This window comes from Camelus ferus, chromosome 11 (genome assembly GCF_009834535.1).
Source record: "Camelus ferus isolate YT-003-E chromosome 11, BCGSAC_Cfer_1.0, whole genome shotgun sequence".
NCBI classification, from domain to species: Eukaryota; Metazoa; Chordata; class Mammalia; order Artiodactyla; family Camelidae; genus Camelus; species Camelus ferus.
Genome location: NC_045706.1, coordinates 14,041,615 through 14,057,564, shown reverse-complemented (window position 1 = coordinate 14,057,564; position 15,950 = coordinate 14,041,615). Strand labels below are relative to the sequence as shown.

The 15,950-nt window shown below is 35.3% G+C and overlaps 1 protein-coding gene across 3 annotated transcripts in view; it reads left to right on the top strand.

The window, feature by feature from the left end:
- The window catches only part of ATRNL1 (attractin like 1), a 593,456-nt gene that overhangs the window by 266,405 nt on the left and 311,101 nt on the right, over positions 1-15,950 (top strand). For 2 of the 3 annotated variants that reach the window (XM_032490833.1, XM_032490832.1), the window contains exon 26: positions 10,609-10,687. In XM_032490833.1, coding sequence (XP_032346724.1) covers positions 10,609-10,687 — 79 coding nt within the window. Of the gene's footprint in view, positions 1-10,608; positions 10,688-13,569; positions 15,033-15,950 lie in introns of those variants that run through there. The other variant, XM_032490834.1, reaches the window with a different exon arrangement.

Below are 15,950 nucleotides of genomic sequence, written 5' to 3'. Positions count from 1 at the left end.
TACTTGTGTTTTTATTCTTTTAACAGTGTCTTTCATGGAGAAAAAGATTTTAATTTTAATAAAACCCAGTGTATTATTTTTTCTTTTGTAACTTATGTTTTGGCGCCATATAAGGACTCTTTGCCCAACTCAAGGTCACACAGATTTCCTTCTAAGAGTTTTATACTTTTACATTGTACCTTTAAGCCTCTGACGCATTTTACATTTTAGTTACTTTTTGTTTATGATTGAGGTATAGGTCAGGGTTCATTCTTTTACATAAGGATGTCCAGTTGTTATAGCATGATTTATTGAAAAGTCTGGTCTTTCTCTGTTGAAATGTCTTTGCAGCTCTGTCCTAAGGCAGTTCACCATCAGGCTTCCAGTTCCAGGAAGCACCACGTTAACATACATCTCTCTTTGTCTCCCACTGGTTTCAACTATAAGTAACCTGGATAACATGCATAAGGAGCTGTTTGGTAATCCGGGAAAGTAAATACCATCAGGCAGATCAGGGAAGAACACCAAAATTCAGAGTGCCCTGAAATGTTTGGAAATTTATCATTTTTTCCTCTAGTATGCCCTGACTCGAACCTCAATGCAGCCTGAAACCTGAAGGTGATACTGTGGTCTGGACAGAAAGCATCCTGGAAAAAGCCTCTGGTTCTGACTTGTGCTGTGGAAGAGGAGACTCTAAGAGCTCAGGGAGAGTAGGGGAGATTCAACCCCCAATTTTTCCTCTCTTTTTAAAAATTCACTCACCCCCAATTCCAAGCAGTCTTGAAGTGGGAACATCGGCTGCAGCAAAGATGGCTAGGAATGAGAAGCTTCAAGAGCTGGATCTCCAAGGGGTGGAATTTTCTGTGTGGAACTGTGGTTACAAAAGCAGCAAGACAGACAACATTGCTTTTCCCTCTTCTTTGCCCCTCCCGTGCAGAACACGGCACAGCCGCAGAAGTGGGTAGTTTCTGGAGGAGTGTCGCCCAGAGAGCCAGCAGGAATCCGGGAAGTAACAGAGAGAGAAGAGCCTTCCTGTAGGCTGTTCATGAACTTAGGCACCTTCCATGCGAGGCTCTTACCCTAATTAGCATACCAGAGAGTTTGACAAGTGAGCTAACGGTTAGAACCCTGGCCAAGCCCCAGACTGAACCCACAGGACAGACAAATAGCCCTGAAAAAGCTCTGGGTATATCGTAACCTCAGCCTACAGATGGCTCCAATAAAACCTCTCTATAGGGAATGTCAGTATTTCCTATAGGATATAAACAAGGCCTCAGTCCCTCTGTGAATTTGATACCGCAGATAAGGATGCAGTGGAAGAGGGCCATTCTGCAGTTTAGTTAGCAAGTCAAGGACTGTCTGTCAGTATTTATTTGTAGCTTTAAGGAAAACATTCTATCAGGTGTCTGATCTGTTAACCATCCATATGGAGAAAAGTAACACTGACTCCTACCTCTAATCAGTCTAACCATAAAATGGTACAACGATACCAGTCATAAGAATAAATTCCAGGAGGAACTGAAAAAACAGTAAAGTATCTAAAAGATAATATGGGAATTCTTCACAACCTTAGAATTGGGAGAATTTCTTAAACAAAACACTCAAAGCACTTGAATAAAATTAGACTGTGATAAAAGTAACAATTTTTGTTTCATTAACATTACAAAAAGTCAAGCCTTGCAGTGGTATAAAATATTCACATCCTATATAAAAGACAGTAGTCACAATATATAACTTACATAAATCAGTAAAAAGCAGTCTGAAAACTCAACCCTTCTGCCCCCAAATGGCAGGAGACTTGAACAAGCACATCACCAAAGAGGACATCTAAGTGGCTAACAAAATACAAAAATGTGCTCAATTCATAAAACCGCAATATAATAATACTATTTACTATTAAATTAAAGCCACAATATAATACTATTTACTATACACCCATCACAGTGGCTAAAGGAACAAGATAGATGATATTAAATGTTGGAGTAAATGTGTAACTCTAAGTACTTCCAGCAGTCTAGAAATTGGTGCAACAACTTTGGAAACAATTTGACATTATATTCTAAAGTTGGATTTACACTTACTACTCTGTGATCCAACAATTCCGTTCTATCAAAAGACGTATGAAGCAGATTTATAGCAGCATGTTTTAAATTTCCAAAACCTTAGAATAACAGAAATACCTAAAAATAATAGAATATGGGGCAATGAAAAAGAGCGAAGCCCTCCTAAAAGAACAGAATGGGTGGCACTCGTCAATATAGTGTTGGACAAAAGAAGCCAGAAACAAAAGAATGAGTGTTTTAGAATTCCATTTGTGTAAAGTTCAGAAGTAGGCAGAAACAAACTGTGATGCTAAAAAAAATCACTGTGATGGTGACCTCTGAGAAAGAGGGGATGGGTAAAGTACTGTTTCTATGTTGGGGTGGTGGTTACATGGGTGTCCTTTCTTTGTGATAATTTATTGAGCTGCATGCTTGCCACTTCTCTGTGTGTGTTACACATTAGTGTTTTAGGAAAGCTTCTTTTTTTAAAGAGCATTTGCTACTTTTAAATATTAAGGGAATTTTGTAATTGAAACTTTTATCCTAACGTGGTTTCCAAAGGTATGATTTAAATAAAACCTGAGAATAGAAAGGAACACCATATACACTGACCTTTGTAATTTTTGGTACAAGTTTGTAAAGTTAAGGTAATATCCAGAGACATTATTGGTAATAGTTGGAGTTTAACCAGGAAGATCTTCCTTACTAGGTGGTGGGTACCTTTTTCCTACCCTGCCAGGGAGTTTTAGAGCACTCTGTTTTCTGTAAAATATTCCAAGAAAGGATTGAAGAGTTATCAAATATGCTTTGTAGATTTGTAGGTCTGTTAGCAGTTTTAGGGAGTCCATGTAGGTGTTTTTCTGTGAATTTTATGTGAGTGATCTCTGAGATGGATTCTGAGGATTCTCTCCCAGCCTTGCGTTTACCTCCCTGCACATGGCCACGCTGCAGCGATGATTCAGTTGGGAGGAACTGCTCCTTCAGCAGCTTCATGGTGGGCGAAGCCAGTGAGTGCAGAGCCTTCAATTAGCCAAATGATCGGTGAAGAGTGGGCGTGTGTGATGGTATGTGATGTACGTCCTGAACCTGCTATGCTGATTTTTGTATCTAAGAGGAAAACAAGCCTGGGAATAAAGCTGGTGCTCAGCAGAGTGTACAGTTCAGAAAACAGAGAGAAATGTAGCCAGCACCCTAACCTGACCAAAGCTGGGCGTCATTCTTCCCTTTGACTTTGGGGAGTGTCTTGGTCTCCTTGGGCCGCCGTAACCAGCTAACACAGACTGAATGCCTTTAACAGCAGAAATTTCATAACCTCACAGTTCTGGAAATTACAAAGGCTAAGATCTGAGTGCTAGCAGGGCTGGCTTCTGGTGAGAGCTGTCTTCTTGGCCTGCAGACGGCTGCCTGCTTGGTGTGTGTTCATATGGTCTTTCTTCAGAGCATGTGCAGGGGGAGGGAGCACACGCTCTCCAGTGTCTCCTCTTACAAGGACGCTAATTCTGTTGGCTCAGGGCTTCATTTAACCTTAATGACATCCCAGAGTCCGTGTCTCCAAAATACAGTCACACTGGGGGTTAGGGCTTCAACATACCAACTCTGGGGGAGGACCCATAGCATTCTGCCTCTCGACTCCAAAGCATGTTTGTGTTGCATACAAAATACACTTACTCCATCGCTACAAACCCAAACGTCTTAACTCATTCTAGAATCAACTCTAGAATCTAAGCTCTTTTCTAAATATTGTCTAAATCAGATAACGGTGAGACTCAGGATAATTTATCCTGGGACAGAATTCCGTTCTCGCTGTGGACCTGTGAATCATGACAAGTTATGTGATTCTGAATTGCCACGGTGGGATACACATGGGCTAGACGTCTCCATTTCAAAAGGGAGAAAACTAAAGGGAGAAAGAAGCAAGTCTAAGACGTAGCAAGGCAAATGGCATCAGATCTTAAAGGTTGAGAACAAACCTCTTTGGTTCAGTGCTCTACCTCCAGGTCCACTGAGGTGGCAGTGTGACCACCCAGCTCTATGGACTAGCCCTGCCTCTTTGTCTTGGCAAGGCGGCCCTGACGCTAAAGCACCGTGCTCGCTGCAGCCTTGTCCCCGAGGCACTGAGTAGTGGCATCGCAGTCCTCCAAAACCAAAGAGGCCTCACCCTCTGGGCCTGTGGTGGGAGTGGGAGCCCCACTCTGACTCACTTTTGGGGTCATTCTTCCCTTTTCTTAAAAGATAAAGCATGTTCTGAACTGACTAGCTCTGTGGTCGCGTCCTGTAGAATCCAAGAAGCCTGACAGCCTTCATTCCATCTTGTTTTCTCCGTGCGCTTTGGTTTAAATTCCCAGCGTCTCCGGTGGTGTAATCCCATCTCTAGTCCTGGCTTTTGCTGAAATGGCTGGTTAAGCCCAGGAGTCGCACTCTTGTTCCCTTTATCAGGGTTTTTCAGCCACACCCTGCGTACATCTTCAGAAAGGGCTTTTCTCATTTTTTTTTTTTTTGTGATATGGATAGACCGAGAATTTTCCAAATCTATAAGTTCTGGTTCCTTTTTGCTTAACAATTCCTTTTTCAACCCATCTCTCTTTTCTTGCATTTAACCATAAGCAATGAAAAGCTACATCTTTGATACTTTGCTTAGAAATCTCCTCTGCTGAACATCCAACTTCATCACTTGCAAGTTCTACCTTCCACAGAACGCTAGAACATGATCCAGCCAAGTTCTTTGACGTTTTATAACACCGATGGCCTTTCCTCCAGTCTCTAACAACCTGTTGCTCATTTCCATCTGAGGCTTCACCAGAATGGCCTTTAATATCCATATGTATATCCGCATTCTGTTCGTGATTGTTTATGTGTTCTCTAAGAAGATGGAGGCTTTCTCTCTAGCTTTCCTTATTTTTAAAATTTTTTTGAGCTCTCACCGTAATTGGTTTTAATGTTTATGTTTCTATCAACAGCCCTTTCATAGCAATCAAAGGTTTTTCTAGAATGCACCTCAAAATTCCTCCAATGTCTTTACCTGCTTTTAAAGTTGCTTCAGCATCTTTAGGTATTTGATAAAGCAGCACCCACTTCTTGATACCAGAATCTGTCTTTGTCTGCTCTTGCTGCCATAACAAACACAGAACAGAATGCAAACAATAGAAATCGATCATCTCCGCATTCTGGAGGCTGGGAAGCCCAAGACGGGTGTGCTGGCATGGCTGGTTTCTGACGTGGGCTGCTGCTTGGCGTACAGATGAACGCTTTCTTGCTGCTGTGTGCTCACAGGCCTTTCCTCAGTGTGTGTACACGGGAGTTAAGGCTTCCACGTATGAATTTTGGGAAAATACATTTCAGTTCAGCTGGGACTAAATCTATTTAGTCCCAACGTTGTTTATACTGTTCGCATTAGGCTTCTGTTACTTGCATTTGAAATCATCTTAGCTGAGAGTGCATTCTAAGGTGTAGTTAACTCTTGCTTAACATCCTTCAAAAAAGTTTGTACCAATTTATGTTGTGAACATATTTGCTTCCCCAGTTTCACCCGCTTGACATTGTTGATTTTTCATCTTTGCCCAACAGAATAATTGAAACAAGTAATTTCTTTTTAATATACAGTTTTTATTGCATTCTAACTTAATGATTTATTTTGGTAACATTTTAGCTGGTAAGAAAAAAATTCTTTCAAGTGTTAGGAAGGTGTTTTTAAAAGCTTTGAAATATATTTTCTGGAATAGCAGTAAGTATGAGGTAAATTACTTTTTATAATGATGTGTTTCTGTATTTCTACACAGTTCCCTAGTTTGTAACATTTTTTAGTGAAATAAAAGAATATGCCCAAACTGTCTCTTAAAATTTGTATTTAAGACAAATGTTGTGATCAATTAACCTTACATTTCTATAGAACAGTGACAGTATTATCTCTTTTTGCATTTGGCCGACTAGATTACCACCAGAGAGCATTTCTTTGTCGCTAGAAACCTGCTTTATGGTATACCTTATACCGCACTGTGTTATTTCTAAGGAATTCTTTTTAATTTTCCCTAAATGAGAATACCTAATGAGTTCCTTGGTTTTTTTTTTGCATTAAGAATCCTTTACATGATGGCCATTTTATGAATGTCAAAATGAAATAATTGAACTATGTCTCGCTAAGTTCATATGCTTCCTTTTTTTTTTTTTTAAATCCCTGTAGCTCATGCACTTGTTTTTTAATGTTTCTTTTCTCTTTTTCCTCTTTCCATTGGGAGGATTTTACCGAAGAGTGTTTAACCTTTCAGACCTTCTAGCACCATTATATAAGCAGATTTGAAAAAAAAAAATGAAAGCTCAGTTACCTCCCCCACAATGAATCTATACCAAGGAAAAATACAAGCTGTTGTAAAATACAGTAGAAAAAAGATCTGAAAGACAGCGGTGAAGCTAATTTTTCTCTGACAAATTTGATATAATACCAGATTAAAGATATTTGACGTTGCTCATTAAGACTTTTGACTTAAGAAATGCATTAGGGAAAATCTAATTGGAACAGATAAACCCAGAATCTCGGTCACTTTATGTAATAAAAGTTTATTTTTATTTCTCACTCAAAGTCTAAAAAGGGAACCAGTAGAGTGGACAGGGTGCTATGATTTCCTCCACGAAGGAAATCAGACTGATGGAAATTTTGCCATTCTTTAAGCTTCCAGGATTGTCAGTGGAGACTGATTTTCTAATAGTCACAGAAGGATGAGTGTAACTTTTCAACTATGCTGGATAACTTGTCAAGTGTTTTTGTTTATTTATTTGCTTTTTAATGAAGTGAGAGTCCTTGATAAATAGGTTTTTGTTTTATGTAGAATTTTTTTAAAAAGCTGTAACTTTTATTTGCTGTGTAAGTTATTAGAAATCAAAAACCTTTATAAAGTACTTACCTTGATAAAGGATAATAGTGCCAAATAAGACATTCAATGTCAGAAAACATTTTAAGATATTCAAATCAATTAAGGAACCAATTTTACTCATTTAGCAAAAGTTTAATGACAACTATTATATGCCAGGAACTGAGATATATTTTCAAATATTTACTAGAGATTATTAAGATACTATTAGAAGAATATTTTCTTACACTATTCATTGACTTTGCCAATTTGTCATCATTATGATCTCTCTTTACTTACCTACTGTGAATTAACAAGGAAAATATGCAAAGTATATCTCTTCTCTTCTCAAGAAGGTAAAATTGAACATTTTTATAGTGATTTGCTGCATCATTATAAAAGTGACACTCTTCACTTGAGTCATGAAATTTAGATCAGAAAGAATTTAAATTCCCCATGGATAAATTCAACAAGTCTTCACTATCTTAAACTGAATCTTTATCTTGTAACTATATTAGGGGGAGGATATTAAGAACTACAGATTATCAGATAAAAGTACTTTTTAGTATTTAAGTTGTGTTTAATTACTAAGTGTAGGTGGATTTTGGTATATGTACTGTTGTTTACTACTACAGATATTTTGAAAAAATAGTTGACAAGACATGGTGTCTGACTGAGTATAAGGGATGATAACATTGAATGTGTTTTTACATTTTAGCTGGAAAGTAATGGTGAGACAAAGAAGTCAGGAGAAAGGGGAGAACTTGCAATTTAAGACTTTTGTAGCTTAGGCAATTTATGTTACCTCTCCATGACTTCAGATTTCTCCTCTTCTAAATAAGTACATAGTAGTACAAACAGTATATCATGGGTGACTGTGATAATGAAAGAAATAATGCATGTGAAAAACATAAGACTTCACTTGATACGTATGACTCAATAGACATTAGTTACTTTTATTTATTATGAATGTTATTCATGAGCTCAGTTTGGACTGTGGTAGATTTGAAATAACATTTATGTTTCATGTTAAAATTCTTAAGGTATTATGGTAGGACTGAAATTCAGATAAATGGATCCTTGGACTATATCTAAAGTATCAATTCTCAGTACCACATTTAAATAGTTACAGCGTTAACCTGGATTTAAAAGGGAAGTGTAACCACTATGGCAATAACTCAGACTAGAATAGGGTTTTACTGCACTATCGGCACATTGGGTTGGGATAATCTTTGTTGTGGGGAGGGGGACTGGCCTCTGTGTGGCACCACCACCCCAACTGATGTATACCAAGTGGTGACAACCAAAAATGTCTCCAGACACTGCCAGATGTCCCCGGGAGGGCAAAACTCTCCTGGCTGAAAACCATTGGACTAGAAGGAATCATGTAAATTTCTTCAAATATATAAAGAAGTGTTAGCATGTAGAAGAAGGAATTAACTGGTTCAGCGTAAGCCAGAGACAGAAGCAGCACTGATTGATAAATGTTAGAAAGACAGCTTACTGGAACACTGTCATAGTTGGAGCGAGCTAAAAATAAAATTCTCTGATTTATGAGCCAGCAGCTTCTCAGTTACTATGAGTATTTTATTAGGGAATGGATCACTATCAGAGTTGTGCTGGGAATTTCTTCCTGGGAGGGAGTCTGAACTAGATTATCTCATAGATCCCTTTTAATGATAAGTGTTGGCTCCACCACTTTGGCAGATTTGATGATTTATATTTGGAAATAATTCCAATTGAGGTCATAGTTGACTCCCGGAGAATAACTGAGCTCTTTCTCTGAGAGCATGAGTAGATAACAGCATGAAATTGTGAATGAGTTTTCAGGAATGTCCCTAATTTTAAAAAGGGAATCTGGAACACAGCCTACATCCACTGACCCCATGGTGTGTCAGGAAGAATGAAGAGAAGTCAAGAAAATAAAGTATTCAGAAGGAGTTTCAAAGAATGGATGGGCGGTATTATCAATTGAGAAGTAAAAGTCTGTTGATAGAGAAAAGAGCAATTTATTTAATTTTTAGAAAGCTATGATGAGGAAAGTATCCACTGAAATGTTACGTAGTATGTAAACATTAATGATTATTAATATTAACGTTTTTGTTAGTATTAGTAAATAAGACTAGATTATAAGGAAATTGACCTGGAGGTAGCTACATTGACCACTTGCTCAATAAACTGGAGGAAATTACAGGGTCAATAAAATAGGATGATTGTTTTGTGTATTTTAGGTGATGTGGTGCTTAAGCACTTTTGAAGAATTTAAATTAAGATGAAATAGAAGAATGAGTTTATAAATATTAGAGGGAAAGATAATTATGTAAAAACCAGAAAGGCCCCTTAGTAGTTGATACTGGGGAACAGATTAGAGAATGAATGTGGAAAACAGCCGTTGTGAGATAGTGTGGAAGCTGAGTCCCCGGCAGATGAGAGGAGAAGGAGTTGGAGGCTCAGGTAGCTGATTTTGAATTTTGGCTCCACCACTTGAACTCCCTGCATGACTGTAAGCAATTTACTTTGAACTCCTCTGGCACTGGGTTCTTCTTTTCTAAAATAAGAGTAGTATCTCCTATCCGGAAGTGTTATAAAACTAAGTCCAATCATCAGTGTGAAGCATCTGACACAGTATCTGGAATGTGTTTAGCCCTCAATGGACAGGTGCTAGAATTGTCATTGTCATAACCACTGAAAGATGTTCTAAGATCTTCAAGTGAGGCAAGGTGAAAAAACATTAAGAATTTAACAGGAATAGAAAGTGGCAAAAATTTATACTGCTTGTGAGCGAACCCGTTGATGAATATGAGGATTATCAATTATTGGGGTGAAGATCAGGTTTTGTGCAGTGGTGAGGGGTCAATTAATTTGTAGTGGCTCCTGTCTGTTCACTTCTGGATCTTTTCATAGCCTAATCTTTGACCACAGAGCAAAGGAAGAGAAAAGAAACAGTGGCATATGTGGTTGGGATTGATTAATCAGATCCACATAAATCTGTTATTTTGAGATTTCCCAATCCTAAATTACTGCTAAAAGGTATCGTGCATTATCATATATATATCAACCCATATATGTACATGGTAAAGGAATTATTTCCTAATTTAAACAGTAGCATATACAAGGGTTTCTCGGGTTCAGCACAACTGACGTTTAGGACTGACTAATTACTTGTCACTGGGGGCAGTCAAGTGCATGGCAGGGTGTTTAGCAGGGTCCCTGGCTGTACTTGCTAGATGCAAGTTGCATCTCTGTCCCATTGTGATAATCAGACATGTCTCCAGACACCGTCAAATGTTTCTAGTGGGGACAGGGGAGGAAAGGCTAAATCACCTACAGTTGAGAACTACTGGAATAGTCTCAGATCTAAGATAGTTACTAATACAGATAAAATGAATAAATGAATGATATTTAAATTTATAAAATTGCCAGACTTTATGACTCAGTGGCAATTCTAAATAGATTTGTTGCTTCATAAAACCACAAAATTATAAACTTACGTTCCTTCTGATAGAGAAAATCTGAAAGATAGGCTATAATGTAGAGCAAGGAATGTAAGTAATTTTTTTTTACCTATATACTTTGATTTTACTTGAGAATGTTTTAAAAGCTTCTAATTTATCTTTTTTTCCTTGAATATTTACCACGGCAAATTGATTACTTCCATATATTGTAAAATCCTCCACATATTCTATTATTATTTCATGACATATTGCAAATGTTTTAAGCAAAAATTATTTGTGTTTATTTTCTAGTTGTTTTTTGTCCTTATTGTTGGTGGCTGCTGTTGTATGGAAGATCAAACAAACATGTTGGGCTTCTCGACGGAGAGAGGTATCAGTAATATGATTTAATTTTTTGTTTAAAAATTCAAGTAAACATACGGATCTCTGTTGCTTACTGACATGTTTATTTCAAATACAGATTTTCAAATCATTTTTATTTATTAAGATTGAAAAAATCAGTCTAGCATTTTTTCACCTTTAGAGCAAAATTTGCCACTGTCATTTTAAGTCAGTACTTGTGGAAGCATTGGTTAGTTGCAACAAGTTTTTTTTTTTCTCTAATAGTGTTAGAATTTATGGTGAATACAAATGTTAATTTTGTTGCTAACATAACCTGCAGTCTCCTTAATCTAGGCATTTAGTTATACTATAAAAAATAATTTATTTTTATAACTGTCTCTGTTCTAATTGAAAAGAAACTTTTGAGGCATAAATATTAATTTTTGGTCTTTATTGCCTCAGATTTATTTTGGCAATAAAGTCTTTTCCATTTCATGAGTATCTGATAACCCAAGTATTTGAATTACACTTCAGTTTGATACTTTTCTGTGTCAGAATTAATTATGTATGTTTCTTATAATCCTAAAATTGATAAAAACAGTAATAGTCTTACAGAATAACAACTGATGACATAAATATGTTAGATAAATGAAGTTTCTTAACTATGTATATATTAGTTAATCAAAAGGAAAAAAGGAGTCTAATAATCTGAGGCTCCTCAGTGTGCAGTAGATTTATTGTTCTATACCTCATATAATGAAAAAGCAAGTTTCTGTTTTTATTAGTATTTTCTTATTATATTCTATTAGTACTATTAGTATTCTATTTGCTGTTGCCCTTCTCAGTATAGTTTTGTATGCATAATTTTGTGCAACAATATAAAGCAGCAGTATAATTGCATATTTCTTATTTTCCACATATAAGATTATAATTCAGAACAATCTAGACTATACCAGGCTATTTATAGAATTAGTGAATGACATGAGTTCTTTTTAATCATTCTATTTTCAAAAATCCATCAAAGCTCAGTGCCTACCTATAATATATTTGAAAACTTGACACTTCTTCCCTGAAAATAAATTATTTACCCTAATTCTCTTGATCTCTCTGATTATGTATATATATATATGGCCAATGCAACATCAATGAGAATTTACTTGGTGTGATCTTATGAATAAAAAGTATTCCAATTTAAAAGGAGCTTATTAAAAACAAATATTTTGCAGAAAGTGGAATTCTGTGTGGAGGTGAAAAATCTTCTACACACATTAGACAATTTCTTAAGGCTAAAGTTTAGGTCCGTGCAAGGGGAAATCGGTTGGCAGGCAGGCGGTGTGAAGGCCTTCTGTGCTGGAACAGAGCAGATGACAGTTCAGTCATTAGAAAAGAAGTCAGAACCAGTCAGGGAGCCTGGGTTCCCACTTCACTGTGAATAGTAATGTTTACATACTCGATTTCTAAAGTGTATAAAATGTAGCTGTGTGAATGTAGCGTTGTGAAAAGATCAGTGCACAACTTGCCATTAATTCGCTTCTGAATATGGGGAAATGGTCTAATTGAATTTCCTTTCCTCTGTGGAGAAAGGATTGTACTCTATAACTTATTCTCTGTTTGAAGTGTCTAGAGCTCTAGGAATATTTATATGTAATGACTAAAGTTTAAAAACTATTAAGTATTTGAGAAAAATAATGGGAATAGTTTATTTAACTATAAAACGCTCCATGTTTCTCAAAATTGGACAAATTGCTTCTGTTTAATATTATATCACTTCAGTATTGTAATGTGGTTTGTTGCATACTCTCAGAAGCTCTGGCAAGCTGATATTACTTTGACTTTAAAAATGCAAATATGAATTTATCTTTTGACTGGAAATCAAAATCTTTCAAAGAATGTGTTGCACATGATGAGAACGAGGGAGAAACAGAACGGAGAACTAGGTTAGGGACCACTGGGCCAGTTCTGATCTGTGCTTCTAACCTAAGTGCTACCAAGTCCTCTTATAGTCCCTCAGTTTAATGCCCTTCTTTCCAATATTCGTCTAGATAGTGAGTCTTTGTTAAAGAATACAATAACATTTGCATTTAATTTGGTACTTCTACTGAAATACAAAATCTGTCTTCTTGACAGGTCTTGTCATGTTACAATATCATATATTAAAAATATTACAAGGAATTTTATCATATTTAATTTTATTACATCTTTTAAACACAAAATTCTGGATGTCCTATTCATAAGTAGATACCCAAAGTAAAGATGATTTTATTTTGATGACTACCAGACATCTATTTAGATAATGACTTTTATATTATTAAAATATTGTCATTTTGGATTTAAAGGCTCAAAGACTTTTAACTACACTAGTTGTAACTAATATGCTAAATCCCATTTATGTAATAGTGGTAAAATGTGTTTTTATATCTTTTTATTTTTAACTATTAGATTAACACTAATATTCCCAAAAGGAAATGACCCAATACTTTTTCTTTAGGTAAATATATACTTTCCCCAAAACATAAAGATATCCATTATTATAAACCTCAGAGGACCTCATGAGGAGTAGAAGGTCAATTTGTCTATAACTAGTAAATGAAGATTGTTTATAGTGTTCTTCATTCTTAATATTTTTGTAATTTTGCTACAGGAATTGTACTACTTGCTTTTCTAAATATAAGAACTGTTTTAAAGTGAAAATTATCTTTGGACATTTTTTAATATATTGTGTTAATTCAACCAGGAGTCATATTGCTTTTTATTTTTAACTATTTGAAGCTTTGGTTTTTTATAAACAAACACATTAGTGTTATAATTTTAATATCAGAAGCCCCTTATTAATGTTATGCCTTTGAATATTACCCCTAAGAATTCAGGGGCTCTTAAAAACACAAAAGTGGGATTATAAAGGACTTCAATTTTAACATTACTTTTTCATAGGGGAGCTGCAGATTTATTTCTGTGATAACGCTCTGAGGAATATGGAAGTTTGCATGTGTGTAGGGGGCGCTGTGCTAATGAGTGGAAACAATAAGTGAACACTGACCAGTGCAAATATTATACGAGAGGGGTGAGTTTTTAACTAGCTCATACTTATTACAGAGGGATTGAAAACCTTTAGTTTAAATGGCACATTCAATTTTAGATAGTCATTATGTTACAAAAACATTTGTTAGGACCAAGGATATACTCAAAGGAGTCTTTTGAAATAATATTGTCATACCTAATATATTATCTTCATTTATAAACTGAAATTTGAGTTTTTAGTAGATATCAATAGGCCCATCAAAATATTACAATTACCCCTTGCAATAAAGACATTTAATCTTATGTTTGACTAACATGAGTGAAAATACCACGCATATTTTAATAGTTACCAAGAAGTTGATTTTTTCAGTTGAGAACATTTATTCCCGTGTATTTTGAGTGGCATAACTGTAGTATGCCTCCATTGAAATCTAACTTGAAAACCCTTAGAAGAATAGATATCACAGGCAAAGGTAAGGTGGTTTTTAATCAACTTCGTATTGGTGGTGGGTCCATGTTTTGGAATCATTACATTTGCTGTACCAGGAAGTTTTCTTTCTTTAATTCACTTAAACTTATAGTTCTTTAAAGGAATAGAAAATGTATTAGTATAAAGCTTTGTCACATTATTTGCTTATCTTTCATAGTATGGTATGTATCTCTAATACTTAAAAATCAATAAAAACCAACACTGCCTGGGATAAGACAGTGTCCAGTGAGTAACTGAGTTTGAGTTCATGATGCTCTGCTTTGCTGCGCATTTCATAATCATGCAGCGTAAAACCTAGATCTGAATTAGGCATGATCAGCCTGAAGTTTGAGTTAAAAATAATAAACTAAAACCCATAAGTAGGAATCTAGTGGCTCTGAGTGATGAACTATTCTTTCTAGAGGCAAATGCATTAGTTCTTTTCTTCTGTATCTAACTATTCTATAGGCACAAAAAACAGAAGAAAAGTAATAATACCATTATATCATGACTAAATAATTAATGATGAAATATTCTGAGAGGCTAAATTTGTAGTAAATGTGTTCTCTTCTAAATATCATTCATGCAGTGCAACAATGTTACCAAAGGGAGTTACTCTGCCTCTTCAGACATCCAGCTTATTTAGAGAGAGGGAGTGGGCATAAAATAAAGAGAAAATGCTACTTTAGCTGGAGAAATTAAAATTAATTAGTTAGGTAGTGTATGCAGCTTCTTGTAGAATTTCTTAGTACCTTAAGATCTGTATTTTATTTTTAATGTTTTAAACATTTTAATATCTAGATAAATCTCTCCATAAAACATGTCTGTCAAAAAAGCAAGAATTTTTAAAATCATTATTAAATAATAAGTTCAAATAAATGCCTACCTTTGCAGTTAATGGCCTCACTATAACTTATTTTTGTTTATCATTTTCTTGTATTTGTAAAATATGATTACCATTGCTTAAATTTTTTATTTTATCCTGTAAGACTAGAAATTACAGATGTTCTGCATAGTTTTAAAAATTAGCATAATTTTACTTAAAAATGAATTGAGGAGTCAAGTCTATATGGGAGCATAAGATTTGAAAGTTAACTGATTCTCATCTTGTAAACCTGTTCCCAGAGATCTCATCGTAGATGTAGAGCTTCCATTTTGCTAAATTCAACAAAGATGTATTAATTTCCTTCAGTATTCCAGACTGATAAATGCTGCAAATATGCAAAAGACATGAACCCCATTTTAAGGAAATCCATAGCTTTAAAACATTTTCAATAGGATACTCACAGATACATACGTACACTGTTCTCGAAGGAACATTTTGGTTTACTTTATTGTGGTGTCGTCCAGAGAGGGAGATATAGTATATTAAAGGATCTTCTGGAAGTAAGATTAGTAATGGAAGTAAATATAAACTGTTGCATAACTATACATAGAATTAATGTCTTAAAAAAAGGTGAAAAATTTAGAGTTGCTTTTACTATATATAGATATGTATATATAAATGTGAAAAGTTATCTAAAATAATAATTTTAGAATTTATTTCATGTCATTAACTTTAATTTAGATCCAATTTTTTACATAAATTAAGAAATGGCCAGGAATATTGATTTCCTTTTATTTTAACTTGATTATAAAATCTTATATATCTGGTACACACAAGTGTCTGTGTATAAATATGTCTTCAATGTATATGTATTTTTTTTATACTAAAAATATTCACTGTTTATCTAAAAGCCAGTATTACCTGAACATCCTGTGTTTTTATTTGCTCAGTTTGGTAACCCTATTTCCAACATAAATGCTCACTCTGCAACTGAGGGCT